Here is a 14,248-nt window from a genome sequence, read left to right as displayed (position 1 = left end):
TTAAAATGCCTTCTTTTAGAGCTCTTACAACATTTTGTTTACCCATCTATTTTTCCTACCAGACTGTAAGAATACTTCCCACATCTTGTTTACCTTTGCATTCCCCAGGGGCTTAGAGCACTCCCAGGCGCACAGTAGGTACTTAATAATCATTTAATAAATAACTGTGTCTGTCTTGTTCACTCAGCACTTAGCACAGACACTGAATGGATATTTGTGGAGTGAACAAAGGACATAGGGAAACTTCTAGAAACTCTTCTGCTTTGCATGGCCCCAGGCCTCCTCCTAGGAGCACACAATGCTGACAGTTATAGCAGGCACCTGTCCCATCTCATGGACAACCAAAGATGACTCCCTGCCTATAAGCAAGGACAGAGCTTTGATGAAGTCAGGGTCCGGTTAAGTCCAGCTACTCGGTCCAAAAATTCATTGTTGCCACCCAGTCTGAACAACTGATGGTACGTTTGTACCACATACAGTTTTCAGGATTCCGATCAATGGACTGATCTATTCATTTCTGCACTAACTCTCCCAACAAGGCTGCCAAGGGGGTTTGGGAGAATGAAAAGCAGTGACGGAATCAGAAAATCACGGGACTCACTGCAAACGAGACACCAATCCAGGAAACAGGGAGGTCAGGGAGCAGGGTTTAGGACTCTGGGCTGGCGTGAGCACATCTGCTACTGGCACAGGGCTGGAGCCCATACTTCCTCCAAAACTCGCTAGGGGCCACACCTGTGTCTTACCTCTCCTTGTTCTAGGACAGCAGCTTTTACACTGAACTTCCTGCCCTTAAGTGGTTTGGAAAAGAGTGCTTGGGGCTGCTTTTCCTGCACCAGTTCTTCTGCCTTCCTTTTACCCAGAGCACTCAGTTTATGAGAACGTCATTCGTTTGATGGGCCAGGATTCTCAAACTAGGCTTCAGGCCAGCTAGGCGCTAGGTGGGGACACCTACTGGTGGACAGTGATATTGCGCCCAAGCTCTATAAGGCATAGTAACGGCAATACCTAGAAGTTCACGCAGGTGGCTAAGTACGAGGAGTTGCAAGCTTGAAATCTAAGTATTCCTGTGTAAGGAACGTCATTCTTGTGGTCCAGCGGGAATCAGAGAAGGAACAGGTCAGCAGAGAGATTCCACAGTGGAAGGGTGATTTTAATGCTGAGGAAGTGCTATAATATAGTCTCAAGAGGTATAGTGCCCCAGGTACCATAGAATTTTCTAACTGGAATGTTTTTATTCGTGACGACATGTCTTGAATTTTAAAGATAACTGCCATGGACAGCATTTTGTCCCTCCAAAATTCATATGTTAAGACTTAACTCTCAAAGGACGGCCTTTGGAGGTGGGGCTCTGGGAGGTAGTTAGGTTCAGATGACGTCATGAGCTGGCGCCCCCACGACAGGGGCAGTACCCTTACTAGAAGAGACAACAGAGAGCTGGTTCTTGCTCTCCCTCTGCCATGGGAGGACACAGTGAGAAGGCAGCAGTCTAGGTTGGGAAATAAGTTTCTGTAGTTTAAGCCACTCAGTCAATAGTATTTTCATTATGGCAGACCAAGCCAGACTAATACAGTGAGTAATGATAAAGTGGGATTTTCTTTCCAGAAATTCACTATACTGCCAGTCTTGCTGAAAGAGCCAGTAAATCAGAGAATACTGCAATAAGCCAAGGGTAGAAAAATCAAGAAGAAAGATGCTCTTTAAATAATCACATGACCTCTTAAATTTGGTGGGAGGATTTTTTTTCCTGAAGAATGAGTAGAAGTTGAGTCCACATTAGCCCAAGTCTACAGGAGCCAGGCAGCCAGCCATGACTAGCAAACTCTGGAGACAGATGAGCTTTCTCCAATTAGAGTTCTGGCACAGAAATCTCAGGGTTTGGGCTGTCAACCTTAAATCCCTTTCAGAGGCAATCAAGAAGGCTAGTTCTAACATAAAGGTAGTGTTCAAAGGTCAGATAAGAAACTAAGGCTAATCCCAGCATGGGTCTTTAGCCTGAAAGAAGAAAGATGCTATTTTCCAACCAGCTGAACTATAAATAAATCCATCCCCCATCATTGCAGATGAATGATGTAATAGTCGTCACCACAAATTAGAGCCTCTTCTCTCTTCCAGACCAGTCCCCTCATCAAGCCTGTTCTGACCGGACACTTTGGTTTTTGCAAACCAGAGCTGTCTCTTTCCTCTACTCCGTTAGCCGTTCCCTCCAAGAAGGTCTCTGCACACTCAAAGCCAGAAACTCTGTGACCAGCCCAAGAGTGGCTGTTCCTCTTCTCCTCTCTGTTCTTTTCTAAGAAACATATCATTATGCTCAGAGCTCAAGGACCATTTGCAGCTTTAACAGGATGCCATGGCTCCGGCCAGTACCTATTAAACCCAAAAGTGGAGCTATAAACAGACTGGGTGGGAAAAGGCAGGCGTTCATTCCAGACGCCAGACCTTGAGGGAAAGAGACCCAGCTCCTCTCCACTCTTCCTTGCAAGAATGGCCTGGGCCCTGTAAAGCTGACCACAGGCCTTGCACCCAGGGGGCTGTAAAGGGACCAGAGCCATTGAATTTCAGACATGGACACCCATGTGCTTTGAATTAATGGTAGCAGTATAAAGACAGCAGTAAACACGTAGCACTTAAAATATGCCAGGCATTGTTCTAAGTAATTTATACATATCACTATAAATCTTATAATAATCTGCCAAGATAGATTATTATTATCCCCATTTTACAGATGAGGCAACTGAGGGCCCTGAGAGAAGGCATCCTTTTTCATGTCCAGGATCTCTGCTTAGCCCCTCCTGCCCCCACATCATTACCAATGCCCTCAATCTTCCTGGAGTCCTAGATGCATACAAGCTCTGGGATTCTGGAAGCTCTGAAGACCACGCTGGCTCCAGGTGTGGTGGTGCGGGCAGGGGATTTCGTAGATGTGGGGGGGGGGTAGGATAATCCTGGGTCGCTGGAGGAAAAGGTCGGACTGTTGTGAATCTAGAGTTATCAACCCCAGGCCTTCAAAGACTGAATCATTCCTTTGGGCATACTTGAATCCCCACCTTCTCTTTTTCCATCATTGCTCTGTGCCTTCCACGGAGGAGAAGGAAGGCTGGGAAGGGAGAGAACGGATGCTCAGGAGAAGGGAGTGAGTGCCAGAGGTGCTGGAAAGAGCGGCCGTTATTGCCCAGAACAGTGGCCGACTAACAGAAGCACAGAGGCTAGGCTCCCCCCATGCACCTCTTCTCAACCCCAACTGCCCTTTGCCCTGTGGAAAGCTCCCGCTCACTCTTCAAGACCCAGCGTCCCTTCTTTTTTGACCCCTTCCAACACCTGGGAAGAACGCTCTCAGCTGTGAGGCACCACATTCCTCTGTCTACAGCAGCGTAGAGGTACGTAACCCCCTGTGGCTGGTCAGAGATGTCGGGCTCCCCTACTCCTCTGAGGCATTCTCAGGAAAAGACAGCAGGTCTTATCCAGTCTGTAACTTTTTGGTATAGGAAAAGCAACAACCTCCAATTCTTTTTTTGGGAAACAGGCTGGAGTATCAACCGATCAACCAAGCATGCACGCATTCATCCAACCACCTACCCACCCAGTCACATGCTGTATCCCTCAGGCAGTGCCCAGGGCCTGGCGATCATAGGGGCTCAGCAGGGGTATGCTGAACATTGAATTAATGAAAATGGAAAATATTCTTACCAGATTTCTTTTTCCCAACATGTTCCCTGCACAGGAAAGAAGAGGGTGGGAGAGAGTAATGAGTCAGTACCGTTACATACATGGCGACATGAGTTATTTCATTAGGAAGCTGAGATTCTCCATCCCGCAACATTTCCCGTGAATGAACACCAACAGAGGCAGCCCCAGGGACCCAGACTCTTTGAAAAAGAAAGAATTCCTCTTAATTTTCTCCCTTTGCCCTGGTGAGTGCTCTGGCGCCCTGGGGACCAGCATCTCTACTCTATTTGCAAAGCAGGGGGCCCTAGGGAGGGGTTAATGTGGGGGCACGCAGTATGAAAACAACATCAGGCCCCCATGTTGCACTAGCCTGATGTGCACCCCGCCAGGCACAGCAGAGGCCCTGCCTCACTTCTTGGGGCTGCCCTGAGCTGTACTCCTGGAGCAGAAAGCTCTTGGGGGTAAGTGGTAAGCGGAACGCATGAAAACTGTGTAGAAGTCTGGACATCAGTGAATAAAACACATCTCTCTTGCCATGACATAGAGAGTACTACTGTGGGCTAGAATTCATACAGAATGATGAGTACGGACTACATGCAGCTGCATTACCCGCACAATATTACAAATGGAGGATCACAAAATACTTTGAAGTGAATTATCCCATTAGGAAAAAGGTTTCCTATGTTATAAAGGGACAAGGGAGGTGACAGGATGGTTGGGTTGAGATAGATACTGTGGCAGCAGTAACATTAGCTAATAATTACTAAATGTTATTACCCCGTGCCACTATCCTGCTAGGTACTTCTCGTTCACTCATTTAATAGTCATAATAACCCTTGGAAATAAGTACTCTTTTTTTTTTTTAAAGATTTTATTTATTTATTCGACAGAGACAGAGACAGCCAGCGAGAGAGGGAACACAAGCAAGGGGAGTGGGAGAGGAAAAAGCAGGCTCATAGCGGAAGAGCCTGATGTGGGGCTCGATCCCATAACGCCGGGATCACGCCCTGAGCCAAAGGCAGATGCTTAACCGCTGTGCCACCCAGGCGCCCCGGAAATAAGTACTCTTTTAATGCCCATTTTCTAGATGAGGAAAAGGAGGCCCAGAGAGGTTAGGTAACTTGCCTCAGACCACACAGCTAGCAAGCAGCAAGCTGAACCCAGATCTACCTAATTTTTAAAAATGGAGCTGTAATTCACACACTATAAATTTCATTCTTTTAAAGTGTAGAGTTCACTGGTTTTTAGCATATCCATAAGGTTATGTAATCATCACCATTACCTAATTCCAGAAAATATTCATCATTCCAAAGAGAAACCCTGTACCTATAAACAGTCACTTGCTGCTCCCACCCCTCCCAACCGGTGGCAGATACTAATTTGTTTGCTGTCTCTAACGATCTGTCTATTCTGGACGTTTTACATGAATGGGATCATACAGTATGAGGCTTTTTGTGATTGGCTACTTTCAGGCGGCATGTTATCAAGGGCCATCCACAGCGTACCACGGATTGAGTGTCTTATTCCTTCTTACGGCTGAATCAAATCCCGTTGTGTGGGTAAAGCACACTTGGCTGATGCGTTCATCATCCACATTTTTGGCTCTTGCGAGTCAGGCTTCTATGAACATTTGTACACAGGTTTTTGTGTGGACATATATTTGTATTTCTCTTGGTTCTAGGCTGGAATGGAATGCTAGGTCCCACGGTAACGCCAGGTTTCCCTTTCTGAGGACCTGCCAGGCCGTCTCCCCCAGCAGCTGAGCCACCTTACGGGCCGGCCCGCAGCGCTGGAGGGCGCCAGTTTCCTCACATCTTCCACAACCCTCGCTGCTCTCTGCGTTTTGATTGCCGCCACTCTAGTGGGTGTGAAGTGGTGGCTCACCGTGGTTTGGATTCGCGTTTCCTGATGGCCAACGAAGCCGAGCATCTTCTCATCTCTGCTTATTGGCCATTTGTGTATCGTCTCTGGAGAAATGTCAAATTCAGTCTGACTTTCAAGTCTGGCTTTTTCACCACTACATAATGACCCTGTCCCTGTCACCGCGAGCATGGTGGGAGAGGGTGAGGGGGCTAAGCCAATCCCCCGAGCCTGGGGCTGCACTCCTGTGCCCCTGGGAGGAGGAGCAGGCTGGCCCCCGTGCTGGGCTGTGCTGGCCGGTCGTGATGTCCCCTGGCCATGTGTTACCTCATCGTCCCTTTGCGGGGGAGGGAGAGAGCAACAGCAGAATAATCTAGCTCATGTTTGCTGGCACTCGCTGGGTACAGGGTGCTGGTCAGAGTGCTGTATCCGGACCCACCCGATGAACCCTCAACAATAATCCTTGAGAGTTACTCCATTTCACAGATGCAGACACGGAGGCCCGGAGAGGGGACGCACCTCACCCAACATCAGAACCAAGGGAGCCCGGCTGGGGCCTGCTCTCCTGACCAAACGCTGGCCTGGCCTGTAGGTGAAGTCTCCTTCTTAGCAGCCAGCTCCAGGACACACCACAGAGGTCCCTCGAGGCTGCCTCTGTGTAAAGCACCATCTGCCCGTGTTGCTGTCAAGGCCTGTGACCTGAGCCACCGGCCAGGCTCCTTGAGGTCCTGGGCTCCTGCCTGCCGTGTAGTCCTGCTGGTGGTCTTGCTGTCCTGGCTGGAGCCCGGAGTTAGGGGCAGCAGGGGGCTCTTGGGTTCAAGCAGCAGCAGCATGTGGGGGCTCCCACAGGCACATCATCTCCTCTGTGTGACATGCTTGGGACGGTCCCAAGCTTTCCTGTGCATGGCAGCAAAGAACCTTCCTCTAACAGCACCATTTGGAATCCATCTTCCGTCTCCCTAAAGACTGCTGGGAATGACCCCCAGTTTCCAGCTTCGGCCCTAACTCGGGTATGAGCTTCAGGATCCTGACCAACGGACCAGCTGTTCTGCTGCTGTTTTCATTACTCCCTCAACCAACAACCAAGGCCCATCTGGGACGGATTGCCCGCTGTGGCCCCAGAGCCATTCACTGAGCCATTCACTGAGCCCTTGGCAACCTTCCCACCTTCCTTCCACGTCAAAGCCTGGCTTGAAGACAGGAAGGTATCACCAGGTAAGTACCTGCCGTGCACCGGACTCTCCTTTATAGTCAGGATGGTGTTTAATCCTCACAACCAAGATGTGATCGAAGTTAGCCAAGACCACTTTACTGATGAGGGAACAGAAGCTCAGAGAAGTCAAGACACTTGTTCAAGGTCATACAGCAGGGAAGGGACAGAGACGTTGGGACCTTTCCCTTCTTTACAGGAAGCCTCTTGGAACTACATACATACACTCCAGCAGGATGCTGGTAGCTTACCGCAGCTGGTACCGTGTGCTTTCTTTGGTGTAGTCTAGGCTACGTTTCGTATTTTTAGTGGCTGTTCTATTTGTGTGTGTGTGTGTGTGTGTGTGTGCGCGCGGGAATGCCTGCACCAGCCCCCATCCCCCCTCTGGTCAAAGAGCCTGGCTGGCACGTCTCAGCCCTTCCTGACAGGTGCTGACTATTGCTACTGTGACCCCACGACCGCCCCGCACCTGTGGGCTGGTCTCCCCTCCCGCTCTGCAATTGCTCCATTAGAGAGAACTCTTCTTTCTGCAGATACGCATGGTGGTTCCCCCACAATTAAACTTTTTAAAAAGCACTAAGTGTATGTCAGTGTTTCAGGCTGGCAGGGCCATTGGTGCCATCAACTCCTGGTGTGTAAAGCCAGCAGGCAGGGGGGTGAGAGTCTCTGCAGCGTGCGTGGGCCACCGGGACCAGCAGCTACACACAGACAGGCACCTGGGAGTGTTTTCTGTCTGCTGTAGGGCCTGCGGTGAACCTTTTGGACAGTGTTAGACCCTGGATGACCAGGATCAAATCTTGGCCCTGGCCCCGTCACTCACGACTGCTGAGAGCTCGTGCAGGTCTTGTCACTCATTCATTCGTATCCCTCAAGGTCATGAGCACATTGGCCCTTGTGGGCAAGGCACCAAGATTCATCTCCTGCACAGGCCTCACCCCAAGGACGCCCAGCCTCCTGCTTCCACCACTCTCCATGCGTGCCTGGTAGGTGCAGGCGTGTAGGGGATTCCAGGAGCGACCCTAGGCCAGCTTCCTTCCCCTGTGACGGCCACATGAAGCAAGGCCTCACAAGGGCTCAATCAGGGTGGTCAAGTTTAATGTTTTACTTTGCTCTACTCCAATTCCTCTTGGGGCCGGCCTGGGAGCCGAGACAGCCATGAGGGCACACTCTGGGGACGTCCACACACCAACTTACTCTTTGGGGGGATTCAGGTCCTCGGGTCTTGTCTCAAAGAACTGCAGCACCTCATCGCACTGAGAGATATAGGGGGGCAGCTGGATCAGGGCCTGGAGAAGAGACACAAATGAGTCCAAAGGAAGGAAAGGGGTGTCAGGAATGCCATGAGTCAGGGCTTCTCAAACTTGGGTATGATCAGAATCACCCGAAGTGGGGGAGACTGTGAAAACAGACGGCTGGGTCCCACCCCCAGATTTTCTGATTCAGTAGGTCTGGGGCAGGGCCTGAGAATGTGCTGGTTTGGAGACCACACACACATGCATGCGTGCACACACACTGTGTATACACACACACGCACATGTTATGGGCATATCTGAGCGAATAATATGTACACATTTACCTAAAACACTAAACTGGGGACTTCGTGCATGTCATTATTCTTCTGTGACTTCATGTCTACTGGATATTGAGTGTGTCCATTGCACAAATGTATCATACGTTATTGACCCAGCTGCCTACTGGTGAACACTCGGCTGGTTTCCAGCACGCCCGCAAGCATGTCTTAACTCATGGATCTGCAGTGTTACAGTGAAGGCACTGCTTTATGATTTGGGTAGAGGTTACGAGTTCCCGAGTTATCGAGGGGTTGAAACATCTGGTATCTGTCACCACCCCAGTCCATACTAATTTGCCATCCTGGCTCATCAGTTAAAGGAGCCTCAGATGCCTGCCAGCAGGCTGGATAAGGAGCGGGGGGAGGATGGACATGCTCTCTGGGCCCAGCTCCGCACTGGTGTCTGTGCCCGATACGAGAGAAGGATGGGGTGCATCCTGATCCTGAAAGGGTATGAAACTAAGAGGAAGCTCCATCATGAATGAACAGCTCAGATCTTTATTTAAGCCCCTTCTGGCCCAGGTCCTGAGGATGCAGATCGCGGTGCAGGAGAGCTGCGTCATGCACACATTCTCCTGCAGGGAGCGCTCCTGCGCACACGCACAGATGTAAATTTCACGGGCAATTCTGCCAGCCCTTTCAGCCCACCAGTGCATGCACCAGAGGCAGCCAGGACTCGGCTCCTCTCCACAGAAGGCCTCAGTTCCTGGGTGCCTCTCAGGTGCCTCCTGCAAATGCTGAGTGAGTTGGGAGTGGAAAAAAACACGTCTTGTATTTTCTATAACAAGCCTCTCAAAGCTCACCTCCCATCCACCCCCTGCAAAGTGATGCTCCGACCCTACTACTGGGCTACGATGGACTGATGGAGAGACGGATGGGGGTCTCCAAGGGTACCTTGCTCTGGGCTTCAGGGGCATTTTGATTTATTTTTCTGATTTTTAAAAAGTTTTAATCGTGGTAAAACACACATAAAATTTGCCACTTAATCGTTTTTTTTTAAGTAAGGCTTCACACCCGATGTGGGGCTCAAACTCATGACCCGGACACCAAGAGTCACATGCTGTACTGACTAAGCCAGCCAGACACCCTATCATCTCGAGCATTTTTAAGCACACAGTCCAGTGGCATTAAGTGCATTCGTTTTGTTGTGCAGCCATCCCCACCATCCATCCCCAGAAAGTCTTCTATTTTGCAAAACCGAAGCCCTGTACCTATGAAATAATTCCCCCTCCCCCAAGCTTCTGGCAACCATTCTACCTTCTGTCTGTATGGATTTGACGACTCTCAGTACCTCGTATAAGTGGAATCATACAATATTTGTCCTTTTGTGACGGGCTGCTTTTATTTAGCTAATAGCCTCAAGGTTCATCTATGCTGTAGCAGGTGCTGGAATTTCCTTCCTTTTCAAGGCTGAATATTATTCCACTGTACGGAAAGGCCACATTCTGTTTATTCATTCACCCACTGATGGTCACCTGGGTAGCTGACCTATACAGCATTTGAGACTGGCTCTGACTTGAAGCCAAACCCCCAGGTCCGAGCTGTCTCAGACCTAAGGTGGATGAACGCGTGAGGTCAGTGGACGTGTTTTAGGAGGGTGATTTTCCTAGTCATTGTCCCAGCTCTGCCTTCTGGGGTGCAGGGCCTGCTATTTGTGGCTCATTGATTTTACTGAAGTAGTATTGCTCTGCAGCAAATCCCCAGGGACTGATCTTTTCCAGGCCAGAGGCAGAGAGGCCAAGAGGGAGAGAGCAGGCACTTCTCTCCCCTGCCTCTGGCTTCTGACCTCCTTCTCTTTCTGGTTTGGAGGATTCATTCCGCCTGGGATGAGCTGCTGTCTGGGGGGGGGGGGGGGGGCGGGCCGTGGGTCTCTCTGTCCTCTGAAGTCCTGCAGTTCGTACAGTTAGAACCACATAATGAAGGAGCTGATTATATGCTGGGCCGTGGTGTGTCCTGGCTGCTGTGTGTGCAGAAATTTTGTGGCCGCCCGCAGACTGCGATAACACCGTTTCCTCATGTCAGCTCAGCTCTCGACAGCTCCCAAAACGCACTCGTCTGACAGGACGACATTCCATGTCATCCTGGGAGGGCTGGCCCATTTCAGAGATGGGGCAATGGCAGCCCTGGAGAAGCAGGTAGGGCTGGAGAGCCCACACTGGCCGACTCCAGCTCCTCTACCCGGAACCCACAGAGGACAAGGGTATGAGGCTGTTCTTCCTGCACCTTCCCTACGGGTCTAGCTAGATAGTGCTGGGGAGCCCCTGATACCTGGTTGAAAGTATTCACTGGATCAATGCCATGAGGGAAAGGCCTGGATGTGGCCACCTGGCCCCGTATGGGGAGGGCAGGGTGGGCCCTGACGTGGCCACAGCCTCCACCTATGGGGGGCTTCCCAGGGTGCTCCCTGCTGAAATAAGCAGAGGCTCTGAAAGGACCCGTGAGGGAAGGGACAACAAGGCCCATGGAAACCTCCTGGCCATGCCAAGTTCCCTTTTGGTTTTGAGCAATTCCTAGGAAGTAAAAGCCAAACCCCAAACCATAAAATACAGCCAAGTTACTAATAAAAGGCGGCACTGAATGCTTTGATGTTTGCCCCTTTCATTTTGGAAGGACAGGCTAACAGTAAAAACATGACCTGGGGCAGAGAAATAATTCTGCTTCTGAAACACTCCAGAACTGTCTTGTGTCCGGTCAGTAAAAACAAAGAACCACAGTTCCAGGAAAACTCAGTTCTGTCCCGGAGAGAATCCTGGCCCTTTGGATAGATGTGGCTGGTGATGCAGGGACAAGAGGAGAGGTGAGCAGAACACGTCCTGTTTGTTGAGAGTCATGAGAAAAGGTCAGATAGACCCAGCTCCCGATTCTGGCTCTGGCCATGTCCCACCACCTCTCCGAGCCTCAGTCTGCTCACCTGTGAAATGAAAATCGCGAACACCCACCTTGGAAGGTTGTGCTACAGAATAAGTGAGGAAGTGGCTTTAAGATTTCCATCATACACTAGCTGCCTGACAACATTAACTCCTTGTCTCCTGGGACTGTATCAATCAAGTACAGTAGTGTGGTGGTTCCCGGAGGTGATCACAGAACCGGCAAGATGGCTCTGTTAAGTGACAATGCCTCGCCTAGTGAGGGAGTTTTCTCAGTTCTTTCAATCCTCTTGAACTTCAAAATTATGCCCCAGAGAATCACCACGTCTCTCCCTTTATATTTTTAAAATTTTATTTTAGTGTGATAAGAACACTCAGCACGAGATCTACCCTTGTGACAAATTTTAAGCGAGCCACAGTATTGTTGGGTGTCATACAGTCTATCTCTAGAGCTCACTCCTCTTGCTTGACTGAAACTTTATGCCTGTCGATTAGTAAGTCCCCATCTTTCTGTCCCTCCAGCCCCCCGCAACCACCATGCTGCTCTGTGATTCTGAGTTTGACTATCTTGGATCACGTAAGTGGAATCACGTAGTATTTTATCTTTCTGTGACTGGTTTATTTCACTTCGCGCACCATCCTTAAGGTCCGTCCACATTGCGAGTATTGCTGAATACCCTTTTTAAAGGCGGGATAATATTGTGTCGTGTGTATACACAACGATCAGGTTGTTTCTACGTCTTGGCTATGAGGAACAGTGCTGCCACCAGCATGGGAGTGCTATCTCTCCTCCAGATCCTGACTTCGGTTTCTCTGGATGTATACCCAGAAGTGGGATTGCTGGATCACATGGTAGCACTATTTTTAATTTTTTTTAAGAACTTCCATACTGTTTTTCATAGCGGCTGCATTTCGTATTCCCACCAACAGTGCGCAAGCATTCCAATTTCTCCATATTCTTACCAATGCTTGTTTTTTGTTTTTGTTTTTTTTTAATAACAGCCATCCCGACAGGTGTGAGGTGATATCACATTGTGGCTTTGATTTGCATTTCCCTGATGATGAGGGACGTTAAGCAGTTTTTCATATACCAGCTGATCATTTGTGTATCTTCTTTGGAGAAATGTCTATTCAAGGTCTTAGCCCATTTTTAAATCAGGTTATTGGCTTTTTTTTTTTTTTTTTACGATTGAGATATATGGGTTCTTTATATATTTGGACATTGGCCCCTTGACAGATATATGACTTGCAAATATTTTCTCCCATTTTGTTTGTTGCTTTTTTACTCTGTTATATCCCTTGTTTTGCAGCCTTTTAGTTTGATGTAGTCCCGCTTGCTTATTTTTATTTCTGTTGCCTCTGCTTTTGGTATATCCATGAAATCACTGCCAAGAGCCCTCAAATAAATCCGCACATATGGGCAACTGGTCTTTGACAAAGGCACCGAGAACATACAGTGGGGAAGGGACAGTCTCTTCAACAAACGGTGCCGCGAGAACAATATCCACGTGCAAAAGAATGACACTGGGCCCTTATCTTATACCGCATGCAAAAATCCACTCCAAATGGACTGAAGACTTAAACATAAGACCTAAAACTGGGAATTCCTGGAAGAAAAAGCTTTTCTAACTTGCCTCTTTTTTTTTTTTTTTTAAAGATTTTATTTATTTATTTGACAGAGGTAGAGACAGCCAGTGAGAGAGGGAACACAAGCAGGGGGAATGGAGAGGAAGAAGCAGGCTCCTAGCGGAGGAGCCTGATGTGGGGCTCGATCCCACAACGCCGGGATCACGCCCTGAGCCGAAGGCAGACGCTTAACCGCTGTGCCACCCAGGCGCCCCTTTAACTTGCCTCTTAAGAGCAGGACCAGTTGGGGCGCCTGGGTGGCTCAGTCAGTTGAGCATCCAACTCTTGGTTTTGGCTCAGGTCATGACGTTATGGATCATGGGGCTCCCTGCTCAGCGGGGGATCTGCTTGAAGAGTCTCTCCCTCTGCCCCTCCCCCAGGCCTCACAGGCACACTCTCTTAAAATAAATAAATAAACCTTAAAAAAGAAAAAAGAAAAAGAGCAGGACAGGCAGTGTGGGGCCTCAGGTTGGCAGGCAGCAACAGTGGGCTAGATTTTAAAGATATATTCTTTGTTGCTATTGTTTCATTGCTCTTACTTTTATTTTTATGGCAAGTTTTAGCAGTTTTATATTATGGTATATTATGCAATTTTCTCTAAAATATATATTTTTAAGAAGTTAAAAAAGTTAATTAATTTTAATAATAATAATAGCACAGGTGGTAGCACACAGTAAAAATCTTGACAGGAGTTCTCAAACGGCTGGAGTCTGATAAACACTGCTATTAGACTGCCTATCATTTACTTAAAAATACTACAGTATGTGCAAACATGCTCGCGTGTGTGTGTGTGCGTGTGCGTGTGTTAGATTTAAGCTACACCCCAAAGACAGTCAGTTAAAACCTGAAGTATCTTCATCGGAAATGAACACTTTGGCAAGTAAAGAACTCTAATCACAAGTCCTCAGTCTAGAAAAGGCTACTTCGTGGCTTCCGTGATCTTGACCTCTGACCAACACCATAGCCTTTATTCACCAGCATGACAGTTGTTAGAAATCGTACTCTTTACCGGCGAAATGAGGGATGTTCTAGAAATATTCTCAGATTCTCTGGCGCTTGCCTGAAAAGAACGTGGCAAGTCCATCCTCCAAAATGGTGCACTGGGTCTAGGATTCTGAATCCTCTGTGTTCTGTCTCTTCTAGGGGATTTTACTGTCAGACCAGGGTGGGATTAGCTGATCCTGGCACTGGGATATCATTCCATTTGTCTCGAGGAAATGTCCATGCAAAGTGGTGAATACCAGACTGACAGCTGGTATTTCAGTAAGCTTACAGAACAAGTTGAGAGGCTGTTCAGGAAGCTGCTTGATAATAAATGCTTGTATATGTGGCAGAATTTGGCCAAGTCTTGTTTTCACTGTGTTCTTCAATGAACAGAAGTTCTTAAATTTAATGTAGTCAAATAAATCAATCTTTTTATGGTCGGTACTTTGTGTCTTTAAAAAGCCC

The 14,248-nt window shown here is 48.6% G+C and overlaps 1 protein-coding gene across 2 annotated transcripts in view; it reads right to left on the bottom strand.

Annotated features, from left to right (window-relative positions):
* SH3PXD2B (SH3 and PX domains 2B) overlaps window positions 1-14,248 on the bottom strand; it is a 100,989-nt gene that overhangs the window by 33,498 nt on the left and 53,243 nt on the right. For both annotated transcript variants that reach the window (XM_087867808.1, XM_045792113.2), the window contains exons 5-6: window positions 7,931-8,022; window positions 3,688-3,713 (exon numbers count right to left, since the gene is read on the bottom strand). In XM_087867808.1, coding sequence (XP_087723934.1) covers window positions 3,688-3,713; window positions 7,931-8,022 — 118 coding nt within the window. The remainder of the gene's footprint in view (window positions 1-3,687; window positions 3,714-7,930; window positions 8,023-14,248) is intronic.

The sequence above is a fragment of the Ursus americanus genome, chromosome 15 (genome assembly GCF_024610735.1).
Source record: "Ursus americanus isolate L20-20 chromosome 15, mUrsAme1.1.p, whole genome shotgun sequence".
In the NCBI taxonomy this organism is placed as follows: Eukaryota; Metazoa; Chordata; class Mammalia; order Carnivora; family Ursidae; genus Ursus; species Ursus americanus.
This window is presented reverse-complemented; position numbering and strand designations above follow the sequence as displayed.